The following is a 24482-nucleotide window of genomic DNA, read 5'->3' as shown; positions in this document are numbered from 1 at the left end:
GACTATCCGTCCGTCCCTATCGCCTGAAAGATTTCCCAAAACAAGATAGCAGGACAATCGGAAAGAAGAATAAAAAGTAATGAACTATAGACGCCAAATTTCGCCGACTGCAATATTTATGAGGAATCTCCCAGGTGGGGGGAAGCTTTTCGCCTCATCAGACTCTTCACTCTTCTCTGAGCCCTATCCAAAGCGTCGCATTTCCTAGCGTTTCGCATTTGGCGCTTGAAGGTCTCAAGATCAAGACTTCGGGCAGAGGTGCTGACTTTGTTCCATGTGTCGCCCATCAACCCCCTGGCTTCTCTGCTGAATCTGTCTGTGTGACTCTGTATCACAGATGAGGCTGCCAGAAATGGTTGCACAGCAGTCCGCTTCACGACCTCTGAAAGTTGCTTTGACGTAGACATAACTGCGACTCTCGTCTCGAGAGAAAATTGCGCAGAGCCTTGCCGAATTATATCAGCTTCATGTCGCAAGAAATGCGCCTTCCTAACCACATCCCCCATCATCAACTGCAAATCGGTGCACAATCGACTATATGCCCCTGTCAGACCGGTGTGCGCCGAATTCAAGTCTCGCGCAAGTTGGGATGAAATAGCTTGCGCCGCTCGCTTCCAGCTCGCGATCTTGAGCCAGGGTGTTCCCAAATCAACTGACATGGTCTGGTTGAGGAATGGCTTTGTGTCTGCAGTGATGACGATATCGACGACACCATAAGCATCTCCTCTGTCCAATCTCAGCGTGTACACTCCTTCGAATAGCTTGGAGAACTCGTAAGCAAGAGAAACATTGTTCCTGCTGATTTGGACATCGAATTTCGGTTGCTTCTTCATACTGAAGAACGTACGCGGAGGCTTTAGAATAAGGTGACAATCACCGACTACCTGTATCTGGAAATGGTTCGATTTCGCCTCCTGCGCAGGACCAGATGCAACCCCACTATTAATGTTCCCGAAGTGAGATCGACCGAAATATTGACTGGTGAGCAGCTGTACTTCCTCCGCGGATGCGGACGGTGCTGAAAGGGAAGTCTGTCCGAGTCCTCCCATGGAAAGAAGGCTGGAGGGGCTTGTCATTACAGCAGGAGATGGGGTATTTGAAAAGGTAGGCTGAGAGAACAAATGTAAGAGGGATACAGTAGTAACCTGTAAAGCCGAATAACACAACGTGATAGCTGTCATGAAAACGATTGTCATGATACTCAAACGCAGGAGGGGCGTCCAGTCGTGGTCGTCATTTCGGTAGTAAACCCCAGAAATCGCCCTGTTGAAGATCTCCGTGCTAAAGAATCGCTTTTCCGTTCCTTCTGGAGAATTTGATAGGTGGAGTCGAGTTTTGGATGGCACTCGAGGATAGACCTCTGCTAGAGAAGCCAGGTTCCGGTTGAGTTGACCAGGAGTAATGCTCTCGAAAGTCTTCAGATCGATGGGGTACCTCCTCAGTACTGTACTCTTCCCAGTAGTTGGATGGCGAGACTCCAGACACATATGAAGACTGTGGTAGTTCAGAGGAATTGGCTCGCTCACCATCTTCCACAGCGGCTTCTCTGAGATCATCAAAGTCGGAACACCATGTCTTTCCATGAAGATACGAGCTAGTTTTTGCGTTTCCACAGCATCAAGAGTGTCCATGGTCGAAAGGAAAAGAATGGCTACGTCCGGGAGTGCCCATTCTGAAGAGGAGGAGACGGTGTAGTCTAATCCGCTCCAGGAAGATGTGCATGGGGGCCGGTTCTTGAATATCATGCTGATCGCGCCAGAATCCTCGGTCTGAGCGTCGGAAGAAGCCTGAACGCACTCGTCGACAATGAGCTGCACATGGATCGGAAGGAGTTCTGCAAAATTTGGTACGGCCCCTGCACCAAATGCAGTGGGAACGACATGGTATCTTGAAGACTCTGTGGAGCTACTCTCATAGCTGCTGCATGAGCTTGAAACCAGGACATCACCAATTTTGTCAAGTATGATAGTGCGATAATCGGAGTGTCCAATATACAGCACACGAAACGGTTTCTCGGTGTCAAGGCTTCTTTTTGTCATTGTCTGCTGGACTGTGATTGTGAGGAGGGAGTCTTGATAGTCGCAACCAAGATGCTCTAGGAGTTCTGTGGACTCAAGGCTGTCAATGACCCGGATAGTGTGTTTCAGCTCTACTCGTTCGGCTTCAGGCCATTGCTCAGGTTCGACGAATTGAATGGACTCGCTCGATTGATAAAAGGCCGTCTTAGCGGTAAGGTTACTACCGTCGATGGCATCATCCGTTTGAGCAAACAGGGAAGGAAGCTCCTGAGACTCAGAATTATTGATTTTTTGATTATATTCCTCCTCATCAGTGTCATCTTCGCCAACCGCGTCGGCCTCGCTGCAGCTGTACTGGTCATCAAGACTCGCAACGTCGTCTGGGCCGGTCTGATCAATCAGAGACCCCGCGTCAGTCTGCTCAGAACGAGTGCCATCCTCAGAATGGGCGTCTGAAGCACTCAAGGCTGCCCAACTTTCACTCAACGATCTGCTGGTGTGTTCTGCCGCTGGAGTTGACGTCATACTTGTAGGTCTCGATCGTGATAACCACTCTTCAACGGAACCACTTAGCGGTGGGAACGTTGGATATTGGAGGTGAGGCGTGCCTGAGACAGAGGGACGTCTGGAGTAGGGCTCTGGAGAGTCAGCCATATTTTCAGAGTGCGGTTGTCATCGAGCAGAGATGGTTATATCAATGAGGTGGACTGCGAAGTCTCGGTCGAGTACAGAGAACGAAGACTGAGTCTAGTGGACAGATTTGAAAGGGGGGATACGTTAACTTCACAGGGGAAGCTCTGCCCAGTTCTATCTGAGAATGATAAAGGACAGTTTGTCAGTGAACTCCCCAGATCAACTCTGCCTAATAGGCGGATGCCCGATGATTACTATAGCAGCGGAGAGGACGCTTCCCGGCTAAGCGGAGGAGAAGTCAGGTGCACTGAGGCACAGAAGTCAGTTGAATGATGTAAAAATCCAAGATGGAGACCCTTGTCCTACGTAAAAGAAAGAGTAGATCAGTGTATGGAGGGGCCTTTTGATAGATTATCTCAAAAGCAGCGATTACTTTAGTAGGTGAGGGGAACGGATTGTGCCTGTCAATGTAGATAGCAAGAATAGCCAAAGGCGGGCGGGGCACATGACAGCGGATGACTGGGTACTACAAAGTCCGTGTCAATAATTACAGGGACCGGATTATCGAAGTCAGGTGGAAGTTCACTAGGTACTTTAGGTCCAGTATGCTCTAGGCAGCAATTAGATATTAAGGCTGCAGTTACCTCATCATGTGGTGTTAACCATCAGGATGAGACATCATCATTCAGTCGTTTATCGTTATTATCGTTGGACAACTGATAACGATAACGGCTAAACCCGAACAGGCCTAGACTATGCAGGACCTCTATGTCAGGGCCAGAGGTCCATACGTAATATGGAGGATTGGCCCTCCACTTTACTGAACACTTGGATAACATTTTGAATTGGATCCGGGGTATCTGTATCTAACCTGTACTCGAATGCCCCTTAACATGCCATCCTCTTCCTATTCTTTACTCGTCTCCGGAAGGAATTGCTCCGGGGATGGAGGCTAGTCCTTTCTGTAAATGCATGATCACAACGATACGCACAAGCTTACAGTTGATTCGATCTTGGGAAACGTCACAAGGATGGATTAGCTCATGTTCTATGGACAAGTCATGCTCAGTGTATTATTTGAGACTCAATGACGCATATGAAGGGGCCTCAACGGGGGCCCACGGGGAACAATATGTACAGTCGTCGTGAATTAAATGCAGAAGGGCAGAAACAAGAAGGTGATACTGGGTTGAAAGGAGACAGGGAGACAAATATCAATATCAAGAGGCATGGGGAAAAGAGGTAGGAATTTAAGGATTAGATATCGGAAGCCTCAATAACGGTCACATCGCCGCTGTGTCATCCTCAGTTCACATATAAAGCTAGGCCTCGAGAGTCCGAGATGGCCATATTGTTGAATGACTATTCCCACACTGTTGCCAAGAATGCTCTCTTGGCGGCTTCAGGGAATGGCGATCGAGAACAGCACTCGCTCAAAACCGCGGCCGGCCGAAGCAAGAATCTCCAAGACATCTGTCTGGTAACAGGAGCCTGCGGAAAGAAGACTCTACACGAGTCCGTCGTTGGCGGCGCATGAGCCACAGCTTTGAGAGCTGCATCGTCGAAGAGTCGGATCAGTGATGCGCAAAAGACAACTCTTCGGAAAGTCGGTCAAGGCATTCTCTGAAAGGAGATAAAGATTTCGACACGAATTATAGGACGTGGCAATCCAAACAAGATGTACGAAGCACGCTAGATGAATATGTCAATATGAGGGTGTCACACCGTCTTCCGTATAAGAAGTCGTCAGATCCGTTAAACGCCGTCCAGAAGAACCCCACGGCCAACACAGTCTGCAGGCCCAAGCAAAAAACTCCCAGGACGACCCAAGTAGCGCTCATAATCGAACAAGTAGGCACGGAAAGGGTGTTGCAAACATTATACAGAGTACATTGACGGGCAATTCAGGTCTATGGAGATGCCCATCCTCCAGCAACTTCTACCCATTCGGCGAGACAGCTGCCTTGTTTGCCTTCAACATCCACAATATCAGTATCACACCTGCATCTGCAACCGACACCGTTCTCCTTGACGGCGTCAAAAGTCGCCCAGTATTCATCTTCTTCGATTCGCGCCTTCTCATCCAACGTGGTCTTTTCCAGATATGGAATTCGGGGCAGTTGTCGCGCAGGCGCATTTGCAGGACAGTGTTGGATCGTGGTGTGACGATAGCCAAAATCACGGAAGTAGTGGATGTCGCTGGGAGATAAGAGAGCGCCAGCGGCTAGCGAGTGGATAGGCGCATCACCCCACTGTTTTAAAAAAAGGTGTCAGTCCAGCCAAATAAAGACCACGAACCAATTGCGAACTTACTCTCTCCATCCAGAAGCCCCCGCTCTTGTCCATCATCTCGAAGAAATCTTCATATTCTTTGCTGCGGAACCAATCCAGGCGTGCGATTTCGAAATTACTCCAGAAATGACACATGTTGTACTTCTCGCCCTCCATAGCCTCTGGATCAACTTCAGGAAGAGCATTCTCGCCCGGATCGGTAAGGAGTATCTCGTCGGGAAGCTTGTCCTTCTTCTGTTCTTCTTCCGGCTTGGGTTCCTCCTGTTCAGGCCTCTCAAGAAACATCTCCCAAAGCCCCTTCGACTTGAAATTATTCTTTCGCATATAGGCGGACGCGTAGCGGAAGATGTTGGGTACAGTTTCGCGAAGTTCCTTGACGGCGATAGTGAAACCGTAAGTCTTATTAGCCTCGGCCATCATGATAAAAGGATCACTATTGCTAGTTAGAGGATGTGGCCAGTTGCAAAGACGGGAGTGCTATGCGTACTATGTGATATCGCAGAAGTACTTGATCTCCGGCTCAAGACGCCAGTACCACTCGTACTTCATGAGGAGAGGATGCTTGTAGAAAAACCTGCCGCCACGTCAATCATAGCTAGCCACAACAAACCGCGAGACACTCACCCAGAATAGAATCTGCACATATGATGGTAACTTTCCATGCCTCCATACATGATTGCAGCATCTCCCTGCTTTCTGATACCTTCCTTGGCAACCTCGTGGTCAACCCAGTCGGGGAAACCCCACATGGTCTCATCGATCTTGCCAAACTCCACAGGGGCGCTGGTGTAATTCTTGACGGTGGCCTTGAAGTCATCGTCGAAGTCGCCGTCGTTCAAGAATACATATGGATAGTGGTACCAGCGATTGAAGTGACGTTCGATGGATTTCAGTGACTGAACGACACCCTCCAATTCCTTGTTACGGGCGAGAACGACAAACGCAGCATTCGCCCGTTTATAGTCAGGGGGCACCTCTTCAACTGGCAAGCAGCCAGTAGCGAAGACCTTGTCATATTTCTCACTTATTCTCCTGTAGCAAAGAATGGCACGTTAGCTTTGAGGATTGGTACAATGAAGGGGCTGTTGATGGGAGTCGAACCTGATCGAGGGCGGAGTGCCTGCTGGAATGAGGATCCCGCCAGGAGAGGCTGGATGTCGTACGAACAAGAGTAGAATGAGGGTAATCACAAGGCACGGAAATAACAGAACAAAGCCTAGGGGTATGGAAATCGACGAGTTGCCCTTTAATCGTATCCTGCGCTTCAGGAAAGCGAATCTGGAGAAATTCCGAGCCTTTTCGCGTGAGCTGTCATCGAAGGGTAGATTCGGCGTTGAGGGCAACCGCTTCACAATACGCTGAATGAAGCTCATGATGGCAGTGTCTCCACGCTGCGTCGACTTCGAACAAGTCGACGCAAAACACCAATGTCAGGTTCCAGCGGTAGATTCAAGGCTCTGTCCGAGTCCGGACGAGCAGCCTAGTCTGAACAAGAGCCGTGGTTGATGAGCAGAGGATAGATGCTGAACTGGTTTGCAACAATCCGCACGCGAGACAACAGGGAGTCGAAGGCTTATGGATGTATACCAGCTGCAGATCGCAGAAATATGGACAGGAATGGGAATAGAAGAGTATAGAACAAGGTAAGAATAAGTCCGCAATCAAGAAAGGAAAAAAAGACCAGCAAAAAAAAACGAGTGGCCGGAGGAGAACCTCCTTTCTCTTTCCAACTTTTCCCTCTTCAATCGACCTGTTGCGAGCAGGTGCGAAAAGCGTTGAAAGCAACGCAGGGGACCGTTGTCCTAAGCAGTGAGGCCGAAGACACGGGGGTAATCGACTAGGTCATCAATCACAAATGGGGTTGGGGGGAAGAATTGGATGGGGAGGTGGAAAAATTGCGGGAGGCATCCAACGACGGGGCGAAGGTTTGAGGGTATGATTTTGGGGATGGGAGATTTGGGAGATTCCGCCAAGCCCAAGGAGGCGCAAGCCGTTCGCTCTGGTCACAGTCACACCAGAACGGTAAGTTTACAAGCGGCTCAAGCCGTAATACCACCGGCAGTACGGAGTAGATAATCTACCTACGACCCTCCAGGAACAGGCATGTTCTTCGACTCTTCCTGAGTTTACAGCAGATCAGCACCTTACCTAGGTATCGTATCACTACCGAGTCATTCGATGTTCATATAAAGGATGAGATGAATCAGATCGTCAATGACTGGTAATTATAGAATCAAGACATCAACATCACCTTTCTCTCTGATTGCGATATTCTGCTATAGAAGAGCTTTCGTCTGTCCAATATCCAACCACGTACTTCTTGGAGTATACGGCGCATGATACTTCGAACTCTCCATGCTGGATCGATTACGGAGATTTCATATTAGCTGGTTGGCAATCTTTGACCTTTGAAGCATGCATATGTAGGCGCATGTGGACTCGCCTACACCACTGATAATTACAGAGGTACAAGGGAGTACACTGTACATCGAGGACCGTATTATTGATCAGCAGATTCTCCCACAATTCTGGCATGCCAGCGAGTAGTGTGTTGTGAGTGCTTGTGCTTGCCTGAAGACTAAGGTATCTATCATCTCAAGAAAGTCCTCCATTCATTACTGTACTCCTACCTACCTTAGGTGTGCTCATGATGGACTACCAGCCTGATGATACAGAAAGAAATGTAAAGTAATGACAGTCCCGACAGGAGGAATCTTCCCTCAGGTACCACCGAATGAGGAGTTCATCCCTAGGTACCTGTACCTACCTTACCTTACCTTACCTCATATCTTGGTATTTCACGTACATTAAGCTAAAGGTACGGTAATAGGCTATGGAGAAGATAGAACTCAGGTACCTCCCAGAAGTCGAACCCTTCAGTCACGTGACACTTGGTCTAAAGGATCTGTCAAGGTGGCCTCTTTCGCCTCCCTTTTTTCCTTGACAGCGAAGGGTCTGGACCGTTGTTAGTACGTCGTTGTTTTTAGAAATGGTAGTCAGAACTTACTGTGTTGTCCTTGGGAGTTCAAACACAAGCCCAAATCTACTATGTACAATCCCAAGAGGTGGAATGAGATGATTTGCTATTATTCTTTTTCTTAAAGGCGATCTATAATTTACCCAAATTTCCACTCAGGCAGGTAGTTGAGATACTTGCATCCAGAATTAGAAATAAAGGGGGTCATATCCAATAATATCCTCTTTGGTTGACCACTAAAAGCATCTATTTAGTAACCAGCCTAGGTACTCTTGTATTAAGCTATTACTACCGAATCAAGCACCATTTATGCATAAGAAGAGGTATGCGCCCCTGAGAAGACAAGTACAGCCGATACTGAAGTGTGAAGTAGAGTAAGTAACGTAGAGGTCATTCACGACAGGTTGATTCTATACCAGATCAGTGAAGCTTGCGATGGAATAAATGTTTCCCTCGTCGACGGCGAAGCAGGTTCAAGTCCAATCAATCAGCAGAAAAGGAGTCGATTCGAAACAAAGCTTGATTCAGGACCGGGAGGAGTTGCCGCCCTCACCTCAAGTAGGTAAGTAGTTTGCTCCTTAGTAGTTATCTTGTAGCAGCTTCACCCGACGTCCCAGACCTCGAAGCATCTCCTGTCGGATGATCTACCAAGTACTCATTAAAAGCCGCCCATGCGTTCCATGGGACTGTGATGGAGGAACTTCCTTCGAGAAAGGGTAATTGTTCCCCAATACATTTCCTCTTTACTTACAGCTCATCATAACGAACAACCCTGAAAACAAGAGAGGGCCGTCCCTCATTAAGTGCAGCGCATTCTGCACCTTCTAAGGTCTTCTTCTCCACACGACCGTCATCGCCGCATCTTAATTTCTTTCAGTTCGGGGGTTAATTTCACCCCTCCTAGGACGTCCGAGGGACCGTCGGTCCTTGTGACGCTGTCTCGTCAATTATCTTGCCTCTCAGACGATCAGACAGAAAGTTGCCCTTCACCTGGGAACTAGTCAGAAATATTCCCATCGTTTCTGCCTACGTTCTCAGGTGCCCGTCTTGTATTTCATAGGGACCTGTCCCGCAGTGTCTTTTAGATGCGGTCATACAATTTTGAATTAGGATCCTCATCATACGCACCTTTTCGCTTCAACTTGCGTCCTGGGCATGTGGTCTCCGTTCTAAACCCTTCGTGACTTTTCATAATCTTAATTTTGTCCTTTGAAAGGAAGTCTGCGACCACGATGGATCAAACAATGTCGAGCTCCTGCCCGCCAATCTCGGAGGCGCATATGAAAGCCCCCTCGATTCAGTTTCCCGACGGCACTGTCCAGCAGTCTACATTTTTACGGCCTATACACCCTTCCCCCGCCTTTCGCAATGGCCATGTCAACTTGGACACATTTTCTCCAGTCAACGAAAATGGTAGCTTTGAATTCGATCGAGTCTTGAAAACCGGGAAAGTGCATCGTCGAGTGAAACACAAGCATGTAAGTCGCTTTCGTTACAGAAGCACTAGTTGTTATGTCCTAACTAATAGCCTCTTTTAGGCATTCCGAGCTTCTTGGAAGCCCGCCTACCTCGTCCTCCGCCCGAACCTCCTGTCAGTCTATAAAGATGAGGAAGCGACAAGACTTCGGGCTTCCATAACTCTTTCGGAAGTCACAGCGGTTGCTCCGGTCAAATCCCCGCGATCGTCTCGACAACACGTCTTCGGTATATTCTCGCCATCCAAAAATTACCGCTTCCAGGCTTTGTCGGAGAAGGATGCAGAGGACTGGATTAGACGTATTCGTGCTGAAACTCGTGCGGACGAGGAAGAAGAAGCCTTCTTGGCTCTGTCGCGAAATAGAAATGTGCCGGCGGCCAATAGGCAGCACGTCGAGGATACTACAGATCACTCGGAATTCGAATATCCGGGAAGAGCCAGCTCGCCTGAATTGGGACGGTCACTTTCACCTGGCCGCTATTCCAATCGATACGGCTCCTTACAGGACCACTCGGGAAATGAGATAACGTCATATTCGGAGTGGTCTGATGGACCTACAAGCAACACCAGTACTCACATGAAGCCCAACCGTTCCCTGCAGAATTTGTCTACATCGGCCCCTGTGGGTGGACAACAACTCCAACCGCGAGATGTTGGTCGCAGTCAGGACTTGGGGATCCTCCGCGATCCAGAGAGAGTTATTTGCAACGGCTATCTCCAGTGCCTTCGAATCAAAGGCGCAGTGCGCCAGTGGAAGCGTCTGTGGGTCGTCTTGAGGCCAAAGAGCCTTGGATTCTATAAGGATGAGCAAGTACGATAGCCCTATACAATGTTTTCTCAAGTGAGACTGGGCAACAAGCTAACTTTGATGAATAGGAGTATTCCGCTATCAAAATCCTGCCCATGTCTCAAGTCATCGAAGCCGCCGAAGTTGACCCTCTTTCACGTTCAAAGAAGTTCTGTCTTCAGATAATCGCCGAAGACAAATCGTACCGATTATGCGCACCTGACGAAGAATCTCTTGCCAAGTGGTTAGGCTCCTTGAAGAGTATCCTTGTTGCGCGCAAGAAGTTGGAGCCTGCACCAGGAGCATCAGCACCATGAATATTAACTTTGATGTGGAACAAGCCAACACGTATGCTTACCACTGGCTCAATTTCAATCTTCATTCCTTTCACTCTGACCATATTCTTCACTCGTTGCAGATCTCAAGTGATCCAAGGTCCTCCTTTGCACAGCGTTTCTTCGTTGCTGTCATATTTGTTTCATGACGTACATACCCCTTCTTGTGATGGCTGTTTCTTTATTCCCCTTTTGTCATCCCTTCTTGTATTGCTTTAATGGGATACCAAGACTACTCAACATTGTCGAGTTCATGGCAATTTTTGATGACGAGTCTTGACTGTTTTTGCTGTATCATAATGATCTCGTTCCTTCTGGTATTTTCCTTGCTTGTCTACGTCATTGTTCTTCCACTGGCAACGGACGATGGAAATCAGTGTCTAATTAGTGTTACACCCTAGTATGACGTCTAATAATTTTAATGCATTACTGGTCTTCGGTCTATCAAGGATAACGATGTGTGAAGGACGTAAAAGGTTTCCCTTCTAGCCCAAACCATATGGAAACTCTTCATCAAGCGGTATCGCCTGTCTCGTCACCAGGGACAGCATCGTACCCGGCCGCCGAGTTTGCCTCCAGCTTATCATCCCGACTCTCATGGTTGACTACTAGAAATGACAAAAACACTATAGCGGCACCAACCCAGTATATCGCACTCGAATACTGTCCCTGCAGGAAGATTTGACCCACAAGCGAAAGCGGGATGGTCAGACTCAGCCCGACAGTCACGACAAGCGGAGTGGTAAGGAGCATCGCATACGCCCAACATATATCTGAAACTAGTGATGAGAATGAATTTACCTGCAGAAATGCAAACGTCAGTCCATGGCGCCGCAGGGGTCACATTATTGTCACGACGTGTCCCTTACCAGCACTATAGTCCATATTCTCCCGGTATCAGGGAGAACGAACGGCTCGATCCCGGTGAAATGTAAGATGATGAATCCCGGCCAGAGCAAGAGCATATTAAAGAGTCCCACTAGCCCGAAGAACAGCACCATATTGACCCGCGACTCATCACCAACTTGCCTCTTTAGGACGATAGTGTAGACGCCGTACATGACAGCGCTGAATGCGGCCATCGCATCGCCGAGGGCAATCTCGGCGGTCGTCTTGTGGGGGAAGGTACCCGAACTGCCATCATCTGCGGGCGGGAAGTCCGTTGACGACAGATCTACTCGGGAGATGAGGATGATTCCGATCAGGGAAGCGATAACGCCGGCGAGTTTGCGGACGGTGAACCGTTCCACCCCGATCATTGCGCCGAAGATGAGGGTCCAGACCCCTGGAAGGATGTGTTAGCCTCGAACTTACCAATCGATCCCCGTGGGATTGCTGAGCACGTACCGCTAGTTGAAGTTAGGATGGTGGTACTTCCTACTGTTGTGTATTGCAGACAGGCCATTGCGAAATAATTCGCCTGTATAAGTCAGGCACCGGCTCAAAGCTGGTATGTTGGCAGTAGTTAACTTACAAGGACCTATTCATGCTTGTTAGCTTGTATATTGAAAGTGCTTGTCATGCCAATTCCTCACCCATAATAGACAAAATTGGAAGCTCAACTTCGCAGTCGCCCTCAAGCCCAGCTTGCTAGAGCTATCAACTTCGTTCTCACTCTGTTGTCTATCTGCGAAAGAGGAGGGATGCAGCACGTCGGGTGCCTCGCGCTTCGAATCGTGCGAATCAAGATGGAGCAACAGGCTTTGAATAGAATCGATCTGAGACAATCTACCCTGGCGCCATAGTTTGAATAGTCTGCCCAGGATGATCGAGAAGAGAGGAATAATGAACAGCGAGCTGTTGATGTAGGTCACAAAGAACGGTTTCGAATATGAATTATCCGCGAAGATGGTCTAGAAAGGGATGGAAAATGTACAGTTAGCACGCGTGTAGCAGGATACCAGCCCTAACAAAGTCCCAGATGCACAGCATCAAACACGATCATTTCGGAAGTCTCTTCTTGACATGCACATACACTAGCCAGAAAGTTCGAAGCCGTCCACAAGACCACCACGAGTAGTAGGAGACAGATACCTAGCGACCGTCTTGCGGCCCCAGTCCAGCTGGGACCATGCCAACTATATGTCAACATGGGCAAGTTGTAGTATTGAACAACTTATGGGAACAGAACGATTTTCATAAAGATAATTTGAAGAAACGAGCGACGAGGAGCCTGGTCATTGATTGAAGGTACCCGACCGATTAGACCAATTTGTGATCATGGATCATGGAGCACGATATCCTGCAAATCGTGGCGCGCCGATACTAGGATGGAGATTCGAGTCCATAAATCACATTTGGCAATAGGCGGTGTCGATGGTAGATGGCCTGGTCCGTAGTGTTTCAGCGTGAGCGCCTTGAAGCGGGGGTACATTCCGATCATGGAGATGTCGCTGATCCCGGAATATATGCCAAGCATCACGAGCGGCCTGATAAGGCACGAGACGTGATCACGGCTGCTACTGGCATACCTGTACCATTTTTGCTTCTTCTTGCGCTGAAAGTTCAATCTCCTTATTTTTAATTAAATGATAGGAGCTACAAAGAAAATAAGCGCATGTGCAGCAGGATTATGTGCGTGACTCTCGATTGATTGAGTATGCTGTCGAAAAAGCAAAAGGTTATCACCGATAAGCAAGGAAAAGTAGAGTCAAAAAGCTCGAAACCCATATGATACCCTTTGCGACCCGACAGACAATAGGAAACAGGCAACTTGGTACACCGAGGAACTTTGAAGGTATATATGGATCCCAAACTATCGTAGAAAGTACAATCCTCCAAGCTCGCCAAATGGAACGAAGAAAGAAACAGCTCTACAAACCACAAACGCACGACATGAATGAATCAAGAATAGCAGCGGTGTTGTAAATCGTTCAAATGTCATGGCCATCTCAGAAGCGCATCAACAAGCACAACCATCACGGTCACTATCGAGGTGGATGTTGATGGGATCGCTGAATTCGCCGTTGAACTCCTCAGCCTCTTCTTGAGCCAGGGCGCTTCGGGCGATGACTTTCAGCATATTAGCACAGCGCTCTCTGTTCATGTTTAAGCGAAAACTGGTCACATACCCTCGAATGCTTGCTCCACGTTGACTGCTTCCTTAGCGCTTGTCTCGAAGTAAGGGATGTTGCCCTTCGATTGGCAGAAAGTCATGGCGCGTTTCGAAGAAATCATCCGCTTGCTTTCCTCCACATCAATCTTGTTGCCGATCACAACCTGGAACTGGTCAGCATCTGCCCGTTTGCACATCAAAGGTCAGGGAGTGGCAAGGGAGGATCGTACGAAAGGAAAGCTCTCCGGGTCGCGAGGGCTCGCTTGAATGAGGAATTCATCGCGCCAACTGTCGAGAGCCTCGAAGCTCTTGGAATTATTCACATCGTATACCAGAACACAGCAATCCGCACCCCGGTAGAATGCAACGCCTAAAGACTGAAATCGCTCTTGACCCGCAGTATCCCAGATCTATCCACAGGTTAATTCGCAATCCTCGGCGAATATGCGAGCCATGGGTGGTACACATGCCTGCATTGTTACCAGACGGTCGTCTACGAGCACCTCTTTCGTGAGGAAATCGGCGCCGATAGTGGCCTTGTAGCTTGCACTGAACTTCTTGTTGACCTACCGATCGGATGGAGGTTAGCGGTTTGGACGATATCCATAAATCGCCGAGATGAGGCCACTGACATATTGATTCATCAAGCTCGTTTTGCCAACACCACTGTCGCCCAGAATGATTACCTAGAAGCCCCAAAGGTACGTAAGTAAACACTCAGCAATTTAAAGAGCCCTGACTGTCGTATGCATTGAGGAAGATGTACCTTCAGCAAGACCTTCTTGCGTGACGCCATGGCGGTGGAAAGCGGGGGAAAGGCAGGATATCTTAGCAAAAGACAAGGGGGATGCGGAAAGCCTGTCAAAAGCGCAGTAGTGCCAGAGGATGAGATTGTCTGCAGTCGTCAGAAGGCGAAAGTGTAGAGGTGTACTGGACGTATGTAGCAGAGATGAGGAGCAGCAACAGTTAGCAGCGCAGCTGTTGGGTCTTGCAGTGATGAGCCGACGCTAACTGGGACCGTTGGGTTCGATGATGCATGATGGCCCGAGCGGTGGCCGAGGCGGTGTAAGTGGGTGCCTGAGACATTATTCGTTATCGTCGCTTATCAACAACCGTTCGTTGCCTGCCATAGAATGCCATGTCGAGCACTGTATGCTATTCCACCGTCCTCTTTGATCTGCGCTATCTACAGGAATAAAAATGTATTCGTAACCCGACAAGAACCGCTGTCAACTGCCCCGCCTCCTCGCCGGAAGACTATCACATGACTCACTGGAGGAATGAGTACTCCGCCGCTCTGGCGGCGCGCGACCGCCGAGAAAGGGCAAATATCGCTCTCTATAATGCTTGTATGCCACTGGATAAGGTCTATGGCCTGGCGACTGCGAAGCCTTTGTAAGAGGATAATCTAACAAACTGTCGTCGACTAGATACGCAGCTGGCCGATCGAACTAGCCGAATTGCGTCCGCTGGAGCTCAAGGTGCCCAATATCTCACATGGGCTGGAGACAAACATACAGCGATCCCTGCAGCTGGGAAGTCGTTGGCAGGCCCATCTGTTCCTGATATTCTAGCAGCTACACGTGCGGATCTTTCCGAAGCCCAACGCGCTCGTTCGGAGTTGCAGGCCCGGCTGACTGAGCTGAGCACCGAGTTGGAGAATCTACGGAAGAGAAGCACGCAAGATGGAAGACGTATCCATGCTTTGGAGAGTGAAGTAACTCATCTACAAATGCGCGTAAAGGATAGGGATGCAGAATTGAAGGGGAAGGCCAAGTTACTCGAGGCATGTCTTTCATTCGTCCGCCATGCCGCCACTTGTTTGCTGATACGATCGCTTCGTAGGACTTCCAAGACGAACTCGCGACTCTGAATCTGCAGCTTAACATGGCCGAAGAGCGATCCAGCAGGCTACAGCGTGAGAACCAGGAGCTGATTGACCGCTGGATGGCCAGGATTGGCAGAGAAGCAGAAGCCATGAATGATGCCTCGAAATTCTCCTGAGCTGCATCACCAACGGGGGCTTAACTAGGGGAATCAGAGTCCCAAAAAGAGCGACCAGCTTCAACATGCCATCCCCGGTTAACAATTTTCTATGTACATAAGATTGATACAGTCCCCGTCTAACTAACTCATCTATTCATACAAGAAATGGTATCCAAGAGTGCACCCAATGGTCAATCCGGCTGGCCCAGAGCCACCGCAGACAGCGTGCGTCTCTTCATTTGGTCTCAAATTGGCCTTCACCCCTAAGATTCGCGCACATGGAATATGACATGAAGGCCATCTTGCGATGGGATTGATGGAGTATGCCAAAAAGGATGGTGGATCATCATAACAAAAAGGTATCACGGAACAAGAGAGAATATTTCCAAAAGAAAACTCATTGCTCCAAGGCATGGCCCAAAAGAATGTCAACAGACATGCCGATATATACGGGGGTACCCAATGCGGAAATATTCACATAAAAATCAAAATGTCAAAAAGGCGAGGTAATGCCAGGGGTTGTGCATCCTTAGTCGTAATGCCATGCAACAGTAATGAATGAATCATGATGCAGTGATCGAGTTCGCTCACTCCATGCTATCCGCAAAAGCCTTGAGCCTGGAACTATCTTTGGTGGCAATAAAATATGTGCCCCCAACGTCAGTCCAGCTGACACTGTTTGACCAGTAATTCAACTGTTTGACCTTCAAAAGGTTGATCGGGGAGTACAAATTGCGAGACTGAATCTTGTGACCGGCAGGGACAAAAGATTTGAGAGACACAATCTGGCAGCCCTCCTTCATATCCAAGAAGTGATTGATAATCTCATTGTTGAGCTGAGGTGTAAAGGCTTGGTTGTTGATCAGAACAACATCTGCGCGTTTCAGAACATCAATGATGCTTTGCTCTTGCAGAAAGTCGCCGCGGACAAGGTGTGTTTTCCCTGGCGCAATACCCCAGAGCCGGCAGCGTGCTCTGAACTCGGCCTGCTGAAGTTCTGCCAGGTCACAAGCATTGGCCATCATCTCGCAACCCCAACTTTCACATCCAATTTCAAGCGCAGCTTGCAAAACCACGTTACCAACCCCAGATCCCAGATCGACAAAGACTTGCCCCGATTTTAGTCGAGTTTCTTTGAAGATTGTGCTGATGAAACGAGGCAGGAGCTCCCCGTAAACGTTGTCTGTTCCATTTTCGTACCGGCGAAGAGATTCAACTCGAGGGGATACAGTACGGGCGTAAATCTGTGTCAATATCCTCTCTACCAGCGGCAGGCTCAACCGATGTGTCGCGTCCAAATGCTTAGCAATGGCCCCACTACGTCTTAACTGGTCGATCTGATGATTGTAGTCGGCCACAGCTTCTCGAAATTCCGTCTCGGACGAATGTGCCAAAGCTCGACGCAATCTCCGTTTGATGCCTGTTGATTCATTGTTGAAGAAATCCGCCTCGCTCTCAGGAATATAGTTCTCAAAAACGGTGTCGATAACATGAACGATATCATCAATAGGCTTGAAATCATCGTTGTCGCGGGGCACGACGAGGTTGAATCTACACCAAACCAAGCAGTTAGACAGGATTATGGGTATCACTAGACCGGAATTGCGTACCTTTCTTTCAGTGAAGCACTAGGATACTGCAGAAGAATCTCCGTCGGCCGGTCCGCCCCACCAAACGCGCGTTTGAAGTTTCCAGCTTTTTGCTTGGATGTAATATCTGCAGCGTGGACCAACGGCAGTGGTTTAACATTCTCCTCCGAAAATGCTTTCAGAGACCGTATGCGCCTCGCGAGGTCAGGCTCCGCACTATCCTCCGTTCTTGCCCGCTTGCGCAACTCAAATGATGTATCCGTGTCACTTGCGTCATCGTCGTCACTCGAGAGCCGTTGCTCGGGAGTTGGCCGTTTCCTATTTCGCAAGGGGGTACTTAAACGCTTCGATGGGCGACGATCAGGATCACTCGAAACAGACCGGCTAGTGGAGTCTCGGGGTCTTTTGGTCTTCTGCGGGGGTGTGGTCTGCGACGATGATCTGACGGGGGTGTGCGACGACGATCTTGAGGGCGGCGCGGGCCGGGTCTGGATAACCTTACGAATCTGTGGCTTCTGAGCCTGCAGTGAAAAAGCGCCTCCTTTCTGGAGGTGATCGAAAAATCCCATGGAGCGGAGTTGGCGAAATCGGTCTGCGGCGGGGAGGTAAAATATGCTGACGCGTGTAGAAATATGGACAAAGAAGACAATAGCACACGCTATGATAGGGAGTTCATATGCAAAAGTCCCATAGACAAGAATGATCAACAAGAATGCAATGCAAATAATAGAGTGAAAAAGACTTGGAAGTACAGGGCACAAGGAAAAGGGAAGAAGACCCGCGAAAAGTGAGCAGGCTAAGACAGAAGATCAAGTCATTCACTAATAGCCTCAGGCCCCAAGGCACTAAAGCCTTTTACAATTGCCACTGCGAGTTAGAGTTTCTATATTAGGCTTAGTGTGTACATTAGTATTCACTACTTATGCACAATCCATGCACCATCTCCACAGCTGTGGGGTCTCCCAAACACTTGTATAGTATCGACAATAATTGACCGCTGACTGTCCACTTAAACAGACTGCCATTCAAGTTTTGAAGGTCAATGCAAACAAACATGTAGGACTAGAACGGGTGATTTAACACCACCCTTCAGATAAGACCTATGGTTGTCGCTATTCTCTACTGAAGTAAAGCCAGCCCTGAGGGTATCAAACTGTAGTTCATATGTACGGGAGTATGATTGAAAATGCCAATGTCATACACATAGTCTGCTGTCCGTCTATTTCTTCTTCTTGGCTAGTCTCTTTTGAGCCCGGATATCCTTCTTCATACGCGAGTCCACAATCTTGTATTTGCCCTTCACTCCGCGTGGACGACCGGAGATACCTCTGTTGGCTCCCTTAGCAACAACCAACTTCACCTGCTGCTTGGGTTTCTTCTTGACCGCTTTGCTCATCAACTTCGCAATGGCCTGCGACTTGTCCCTTTCACTGAGCGCCTCGTCATCTGCCAGCAGAGCAGACTTCTTGCGCAGTTTCTCGAGTCTCTGAGCAGCCTTCATCTTTTTACGGCCCTTAGCCTCCATCACCTTCTTGATGGGCCGAGCATTGATGGCACGCAGCTTTTCCTTGATTGCGGCCGCAGCCGCCTTCGTGATAGGCCGTTGGGGCTTAGAATGCTTGTTTTCGTCGTCGAGGAACCATTCGGGCAGACCGTCAACATCCCGGAAGGTGTACCGATTGAAACCGTCATCAACAATGTCCTGGGACTTCTTTTCACCAGTAGCCATTTGCTGGGCGAGCGCCATGGCTTCTGCGGTGATGATATCGATATCTGGGGTAAAAAAAGGGTTAGCGGCTCGTCTGAACAGTACCTACTCATGGAAACATACCGAGTTGGCCGTTCTTCTTCCGTGGGTCGTCAGGCTCTTCAGGCTCGCTATCTGAAAAGTCTTCAGTGGCCTGTGCCTTTTGCTTTGCATCCTTGGGCGCTTGTTTGTCCAAAGCAGAGCCCTTCTTAGCGGATTTATCGTCCTCCTGCATTTCAATTGCGCTGTCCTCGTCCTCGACGTCGTCGACATCACCCAGACCCTGGAAAATGTCTTGATCGAAGAACATCGCGGCCTTGCTGGAGAGTGTTCCCGAGTTAGGAGGAGCTGGCTTGACCGCCGCTTGGGACTCGCCCTCTTCCTCTGATCCCTCGTCGTCTTCCTTGTCAGAGTCTGAGAAGCCGTCCCATTCGTCCGCCTCGTAGTCTTTTCGTGCTTTCTTTGCCCGTACTTTGGAGTCCCGATCTTCTCTGCGTTCCTGGTACCGTTCGTACAATGAATCGAGCTCCCTCTCAAGTAGGTCGCCTTCGTCATCGCTTTCGTCGTCATCAGATTCCGTTTGATCGTCCTCACTGTCACTCTCAATTTCCGCTACCTTTCCAGACGCAATGACATCTCTTGCCCCATCTCTTTCCACTCGTTTCAATGAGAAAGTTGCGTCCTCGCCGCCGGGCCCAAGTTGCTCCATGCCAATGTCCATAGGCGTTGTCATATGCATTTGCATGCGTACGATTTCTTTGCGCTTCTTCTCATTCTCCTTGCGCCTTTCCTTCTTGCGCTTGGAGCTCTCCTTCTCCTGGAGGCGTTGCAGCTCTTCCTGTATGGCCAACTCCTCATCCATGGGAGCAACCTCTGCGACCTCCTCAGGTTCATCGGCCTTGGCTTGCCCTTTTTTGACTACAAGCCCAAACTTTTCACGGACCTTTAACCGCCATCGGAGCAAATTCCGAAATTCCTTTTTGCCAAGAATCTTCAAATCCTCACAGCAGGTTCGAATCTCGTCCGTGGTCTCTTCCAGTCTGTTCAGAGTCGCCAATGCAAGATCTCCTCCCGGAGATTGTTCGAAGCTGAGCTTATTATAAGTACCAAGAATCGCGATCGGATCAGTGGTGTTGATGAACTCCGTGACCGGTATCTCCTTGAACTGTGTGTAATCACCTTCCTCGTAACCTTCTCTCTTTCGCTTCTTCTTCTCCGGATTGAATACACGCGCTTCGTTATTTGGCGTAGCATCTGTCAATTCTGCAAAAACATGCTTGGGGTCGAGAAATTTGGGATCAATGCGTTTTGGAGCTTTGAATCCACGGCAGACGACAAAGATTTCTGCGGACACATTTCGGGAAGAAGGAGGCTTTGTCGCTTCCACAGACGTGAAGAGCTGCTTGAAAACCCAGAGCAGAGGATTGTAGTCCTTCGATCTAAAGACTTTGGTGACAAAGGTACCACCCTCAACCAAGAACTCCGTGGCCAACTTCATCGACTGCAAGACCAACTCCGCCTGGGAGAAAGCGTCCTGAACCCACGCCGTACCAACATTTGGAGCTCCGTCGTGAAGCACAGTGTCTGCTTTCCAGTGTTTCAAATGTTGTCTGATCGTCGCGCGACACTTTTCTGTTGTAATATCGCTTTGAAAGGTAATGACTCGAGGAATTGGCTTGATTGGGGCGAGATCGACACCGACAATGATGCTCTGTGTGGGCATACATTCTGCCGCTACTTGACACCACGACTAATTTATCATAAGTAAAGGAATCAGCGGAAAAAAGGGTGTGACTAAACGTACACCGGGAGCCGCGCAAAGATCCAGAAGGACTTTGCTCTTTTCCAAGAAACCATACTTCTTGTTTAGCTGGATCAATTTGAAAGCAGCTCTTGCTCTGTATCCCTTTTCTTTCGCAAGGCGATACCACTTGTCCAAACGACCTTTACCGTGCTGGTCGATATTAGCGCAAAGAAGTCTTCCAAACGTAGAGAGGAATTAAGTGATCCTGTCATACCTTTTTTTGGATCGCCATTTCTGTGAATGGGTAGTCGAGATAGGCTCGACAAGATCCAGGAAGTGCACGACAAAAGAGTCGGTAAGTGGATGATTACAAAAAAAATTACAACGAAGAAAGGAAGTCAGAGAATGACCAGAATGCTTATCCAGCATGTTATCCTCCGATAAATTTCTCCCCGGCGGAAATAATTTTTCTAGTTTTTGGCGGGTCCCGCCCGAACTCCTGTGGCGGTGTAGAGATACACCAGCCACATATGCATGCCTCAGGTATCTAACCCGAAAAGGCGGTGGAAAGGATCACGGATAACATGTGACATGATATCAGTGTGTGTCTCTGCCTGATAGCTTGGTTGTGGTGCAACAAGGCCGACCGTGGCGGTTGTGTTGGATGCGGAGCGCTAGCAGGCACTCCTGTAAGACTCGTCTTCATCATCCTTCTAAATGATCTCATCTCTTTATTGACTTGCACTTTAATATTTGCCTTGGTAATGTTCTACTACCTTCTTCCATGGCGCCAACGGGATCTCGTAAGAGAATAAAGCCCAGCCCGTCCGGCCCGCAGTCGCAATCATCTCCCTCATTGAGCAACGAGGTAACCTCATCTCCAGTAGGCGCAAAGCGCTCAACTTCGCAGAAGCAAGGAAGTGGTGTGAGTCAATCTTCTTGTCATTCAACAGACAGTTGGTATATTTGAGTCCAGCAAAGCTGATGTTATTCGTTCTTAGAACTGGTACCCTGCACTTTGGCCCGCGGTGTCTAAAGCATCTAAAGCGGCGCCTGTTACCGAGGTTGCCCGCGAGAGCATTTCGGTTGCTCAAAATGTAGCATCGAGCATGACTACCTCCTCGGAATCCCTCCTTCACATCCCAAAACAACATAGAAATCCTCCACTTCAGCTTACCAAGAAAAAAGGCGCATCGACCAGATCTCTACCTGCCGACGCTACGACAACAAAGATCAACATCGCTTCCGATGGTTCCGCATCCACTCCAACACTGGATTCCCAGTTCGATACTGCCAGTCCAGCCCCGAATTTGGCCCAGAAGGAAGGATCAAGCGAGGAGGCTACAGGGGCTACAGACGATAGGAACGGAGAGCAACTAAAACAGACAACCGACACCTTCCCATCAGGATCAGGTGCTGGAGCGGTGGAACCGGGTCAGGCTCAATCATCCTCGAAGCCAGCTAGCGGCTGGTTCTCATGGTTCTATACGGCAAACTCAGCTGAAGAATCTTCCACTAGTGCTCAGTCAGAACGAGCGCCTGGGACCGAAAGCACCCCGACCGAACCGTCTGCTGAAGACCAAACGCCGAAGAATTGTGAACCTCCCTCCAACGACCCTGTGAGAAGTGCAGAGACACCCTCTGCACCGGCCACAGAAGCTCCTACGTCATCACAGAAGCGAACCTGGTTTCAAATGTTGTATGGTTCGTCTGCGCCGCCACAGGGGGCGGATACGCTCAAGCCCGAAGAACACCAAGATCACTCCCAACCCGAATCCCTCGGACCTTCTTCTGCTGTAAGTGCGCCCGTCCACGATCCAAAGCATACAATTTCGTCCTCAAACCAGCCGCCTGCGGAATCTCAGAGAACGGGCGGTCCAGTTGATACACAGGCCAAGAACACTAAGTCGGGATGGTCGTTCTGGTTCAGAGATTCATCGCACAATTCGAATCAAGTGGCGCTAGCAGATCCTCAGTCAATTGAGGCTTCAACCGCGCAACGATCATCTTCAAACCAACCTCAGGACAGTCTACAGGAAGAAACAGGACTGGAACAGAAAGCGGAAGACACCAAGAAAGGCAACATCAAAATCAAGACTCCTAGGAGCAGTGCTGCTGCCACTGACAGAATCCCCTCTCATGTGCAGGACCTTCCTCCTGAATCACCCCCACCACGAGTGTCAGAGGCAGCAGCAACGAAGCAATTGCAGAAAGTACTACCGAATCAAGTCCTACCTCTCTTTTCGGACACTTTTGCTGTGAAAGAAACACACTCCCTCGTGCAAACAATTGGACGGTTCTTGCACTATCGCAGAGAGCCTGATAACAAGCATGTCTATTTGATCAGAGATCCCCCAAGCATCAAAAATGCATTGGCCATTGGTGTACATGGGTATTTTCCCGCTCCACTAATACGGACAGTACTTGGACAACCAACAGGTACCTCCGTGAGATTTGCCACCATGGCGGCGGAGGCCATCCACAAGTGGACAGAGAGTCATGGCTATGCATGCGATGTCGAGAAGATTGCACTAGAAGGTGAGGGCCGCATCGCTGAACGCGTCGACTTGCTATGGAAGCTGCTCCTCAATTGGGTGGAGAAAATCAGGAAAGCGGATTTTATCCTAGTTGCATGTCACAGTCAAGGTGTTCCGGTTGCGATCATGTTAGTTGCGAAACTCATTGCTTTTGGCTGCTTGAATGCCACTCGTGTTGGCGTGTGCGCTATGGCCGGCGTCAATATGGGGCCATTCTCAGATTATAGATCACGATGGATCAGTGGTTCGGCGGGTGAGCTTTTTGAATTTGCTCTGCCCTATAGCCAAGTCTCAAAAGATTATGAAGCTGCATTGAAATGCGCTCTGGACTCTGGCGTTCGAATATCCTACATTGGGAGTATCGATGACCAGCTGGTATCTCTAGAGGTAAGGCACTGTCCGCTTATTACCGGTTTACTTCGCAGTTGCAGTCTAACTCTTGTTGTAGTCGTCTCTCTTCTCACCAGTGGTCCATCCCTACATCTACCGCGCCGTTTTCGTGGACGGTAGAGTCCATGCACCAAGCTTGTACGTTAATTTATTTCGCAGCTTGATCTTTCCCACCTTGCTAACGTCTTGTTCTTCTGATAGTCTTTCCCATCTGGTCGGTTTCGTGCTCAAACTTCGTAACTTGGGGATCTCGGACCATGGCCTCATCCGAGAATTGAGCTCTCCGCTGGCAGGGAGCCTTTACACAGGAGAAGGTCATTCACGTCTCTATGACGAAGAGGCTGTCTATCGGTGCGCTGGCTTGTCGTTGATGCTGACCCTCATAAGGCTAACGTTCATCCCTTAGGCTGGCGATTGAATTTGCTCTGGAAACGTCAAATGTCAGTAACGCTACCTTAGACGTCAGACGGAGTCTCCCGTCTCCTTCGAACCCCTATATTCTACCGTTTGCCATGCGGGGCATACTCGAAGAAGAGTATGTTCGCCGCGAACTCTATGAAGAGACAATGCAATTATTAAGGCAATACGATGATTGGAAGCCCTCGAGCAAAGTTCTAAAGGATGTCAAATTCAGACTCGAGGGAATCAGGTCCAAACTCTAAGCGGGCGCCTGCTGGTGCTTCTTCGCCCGTATCTGGATTTGCTTCTTGTCCTACTGTTGCTCTTTGGGTGTTTTTTGCGTCTAGAAGTAGAGATGACTGGTTTCTGTGTTGCGGTCTAATCCAGTTCTTTACATAGATACCTAGACATGGTCATGTTGAGTGAAAAGAACGGTGTATATACCAAGTACGCGGATTAGAAGAATATCACTAATTAGAAGACTAGTGATGTTGGAAGGTTATGGAATCTCATTGT

The 24482-nt window shown here is 49.0% G+C and overlaps 9 protein-coding genes across 9 annotated transcripts; 3 read left to right on the top strand and 6 right to left on the bottom strand.

The window, feature by feature from the left end:
- Positions 1 to 116: 116 nt before the first annotated feature.
- Positions 117 to 2543, bottom strand: ALT_7020 (uncharacterized protein; the record flags this gene model as incomplete). Its single annotated transcript, XM_033558358.2, has 1 exon — positions 117 to 2543. The coding sequence occupies one exon, from the start codon at positions 2541 to 2543 to the stop codon at positions 117 to 119; it is 2427 nt and encodes an 808-aa protein (XP_033414249.1).
- A 2018-nt stretch (positions 2544 to 4561) lies between these two features.
- Positions 4562 to 6316, bottom strand: ALT_7019 (glycosyltransferase family 15 protein; the record flags this gene model as incomplete). The annotated part of the gene is made up of 5 exons (XM_033558357.1): positions 4562 to 4903; positions 4965 to 5376; positions 5431 to 5517; positions 5568 to 5975; positions 6045 to 6316. 5 exons carry the CDS (start codon positions 6314 to 6316, stop codon positions 4562 to 4564), a joined length of 1521 nt encoding a protein of 506 aa, XP_033414248.1.
- Positions 6317 to 9152: 2836 nt separating this feature from the next.
- ALT_7018 (PH domain-containing protein) lies at positions 9153 to 10501 on the top strand (the record flags this gene model as incomplete). The annotated part of the gene is made up of 3 exons (XM_033558356.2): positions 9153 to 9398; positions 9459 to 10208; positions 10274 to 10501. The coding sequence occupies 3 exons, from the start codon at positions 9153 to 9155 to the stop codon at positions 10499 to 10501; spliced, it is 1224 nt and encodes a 407-aa protein (XP_033414247.1).
- Positions 10502 to 11032: 531 nt separating this feature from the next.
- Positions 11033 to 12611, bottom strand: ALT_7017 (DMT family transporter; the record flags this gene model as incomplete). The annotated part of the gene is made up of 6 exons (XM_033558355.2): positions 11033 to 11320; positions 11389 to 11804; positions 11867 to 11939; positions 11994 to 11999; positions 12055 to 12372; positions 12495 to 12611. 6 exons carry the CDS (start codon positions 12609 to 12611, stop codon positions 11033 to 11035), a joined length of 1218 nt encoding a protein of 405 aa, XP_033414246.2.
- Positions 12612 to 13421: 810 nt separating this feature from the next.
- Positions 13422 to 14370, bottom strand: rab7 (Rab family GTPase YPT7; the record flags this gene model as incomplete). The annotated part of the gene is made up of 6 exons (XM_089600167.1): positions 13422 to 13531; positions 13591 to 13738; positions 13805 to 13984; positions 14057 to 14140; positions 14207 to 14260; positions 14341 to 14370. The coding sequence occupies 6 exons, from the start codon at positions 14368 to 14370 to the stop codon at positions 13422 to 13424; spliced, it is 606 nt and encodes a 201-aa protein (XP_089455629.1).
- A 468-nt stretch (positions 14371 to 14838) lies between these two features.
- On the top strand, positions 14839 to 15578 carry ALT_7015 (ATG16 family protein; the record flags this gene model as incomplete). Its single annotated transcript, XM_089600166.1, has 3 exons — positions 14839 to 14969; positions 15030 to 15291; positions 15420 to 15578. 3 exons carry the CDS (start codon positions 14839 to 14841, stop codon positions 15576 to 15578), a joined length of 552 nt encoding a protein of 183 aa, XP_089455628.1.
- Positions 15579 to 16147: 569 nt separating this feature from the next.
- On the bottom strand, positions 16148 to 17718 carry dot1 (histone methyltransferase DOT1; the record flags this gene model as incomplete). Its single annotated transcript, XM_033558352.1, has 2 exons — positions 16148 to 17111; positions 17171 to 17718. The coding sequence occupies 2 exons, from the start codon at positions 17716 to 17718 to the stop codon at positions 16148 to 16150; spliced, it is 1512 nt and encodes a 503-aa protein (XP_033414243.1).
- Positions 17719 to 18368: 650 nt separating this feature from the next.
- spb1 (rRNA methyltransferase spb1) lies at positions 18369 to 20932 on the bottom strand (the record flags this gene model as incomplete). Its single annotated transcript, XM_033558351.1, has 4 exons — positions 18369 to 18922; positions 18981 to 20646; positions 20701 to 20850; positions 20915 to 20932. 4 exons carry the CDS (start codon positions 20930 to 20932, stop codon positions 18369 to 18371), a joined length of 2388 nt encoding a protein of 795 aa, XP_033414242.1.
- A 492-nt stretch (positions 20933 to 21424) lies between these two features.
- Positions 21425 to 24229, top strand: ALT_7012 (uncharacterized protein YML020W; the record flags this gene model as incomplete). Its single annotated transcript, XM_033558350.2, has 5 exons — positions 21425 to 21565; positions 21642 to 23564; positions 23626 to 23705; positions 23769 to 23918; positions 23974 to 24229. 5 exons carry the CDS (start codon positions 21425 to 21427, stop codon positions 24227 to 24229), a joined length of 2550 nt encoding a protein of 849 aa, XP_033414241.2.
- Positions 24230 to 24482: the final 253 nt, after the last annotated feature.

This window comes from Aspergillus lentulus (genome assembly GCF_001445615.1).
Source record: "Aspergillus lentulus DNA, contig: Alt12, strain: IFM 54703, whole genome shotgun sequence".
In the NCBI taxonomy this organism is placed as follows: Eukaryota; Fungi; Ascomycota; class Eurotiomycetes; order Eurotiales; family Aspergillaceae; genus Aspergillus; species Aspergillus lentulus.
The sequence above is the reverse complement of the archived record's forward strand: the minus strand, read 5'-3'. Positions and strand labels throughout refer to the sequence as shown.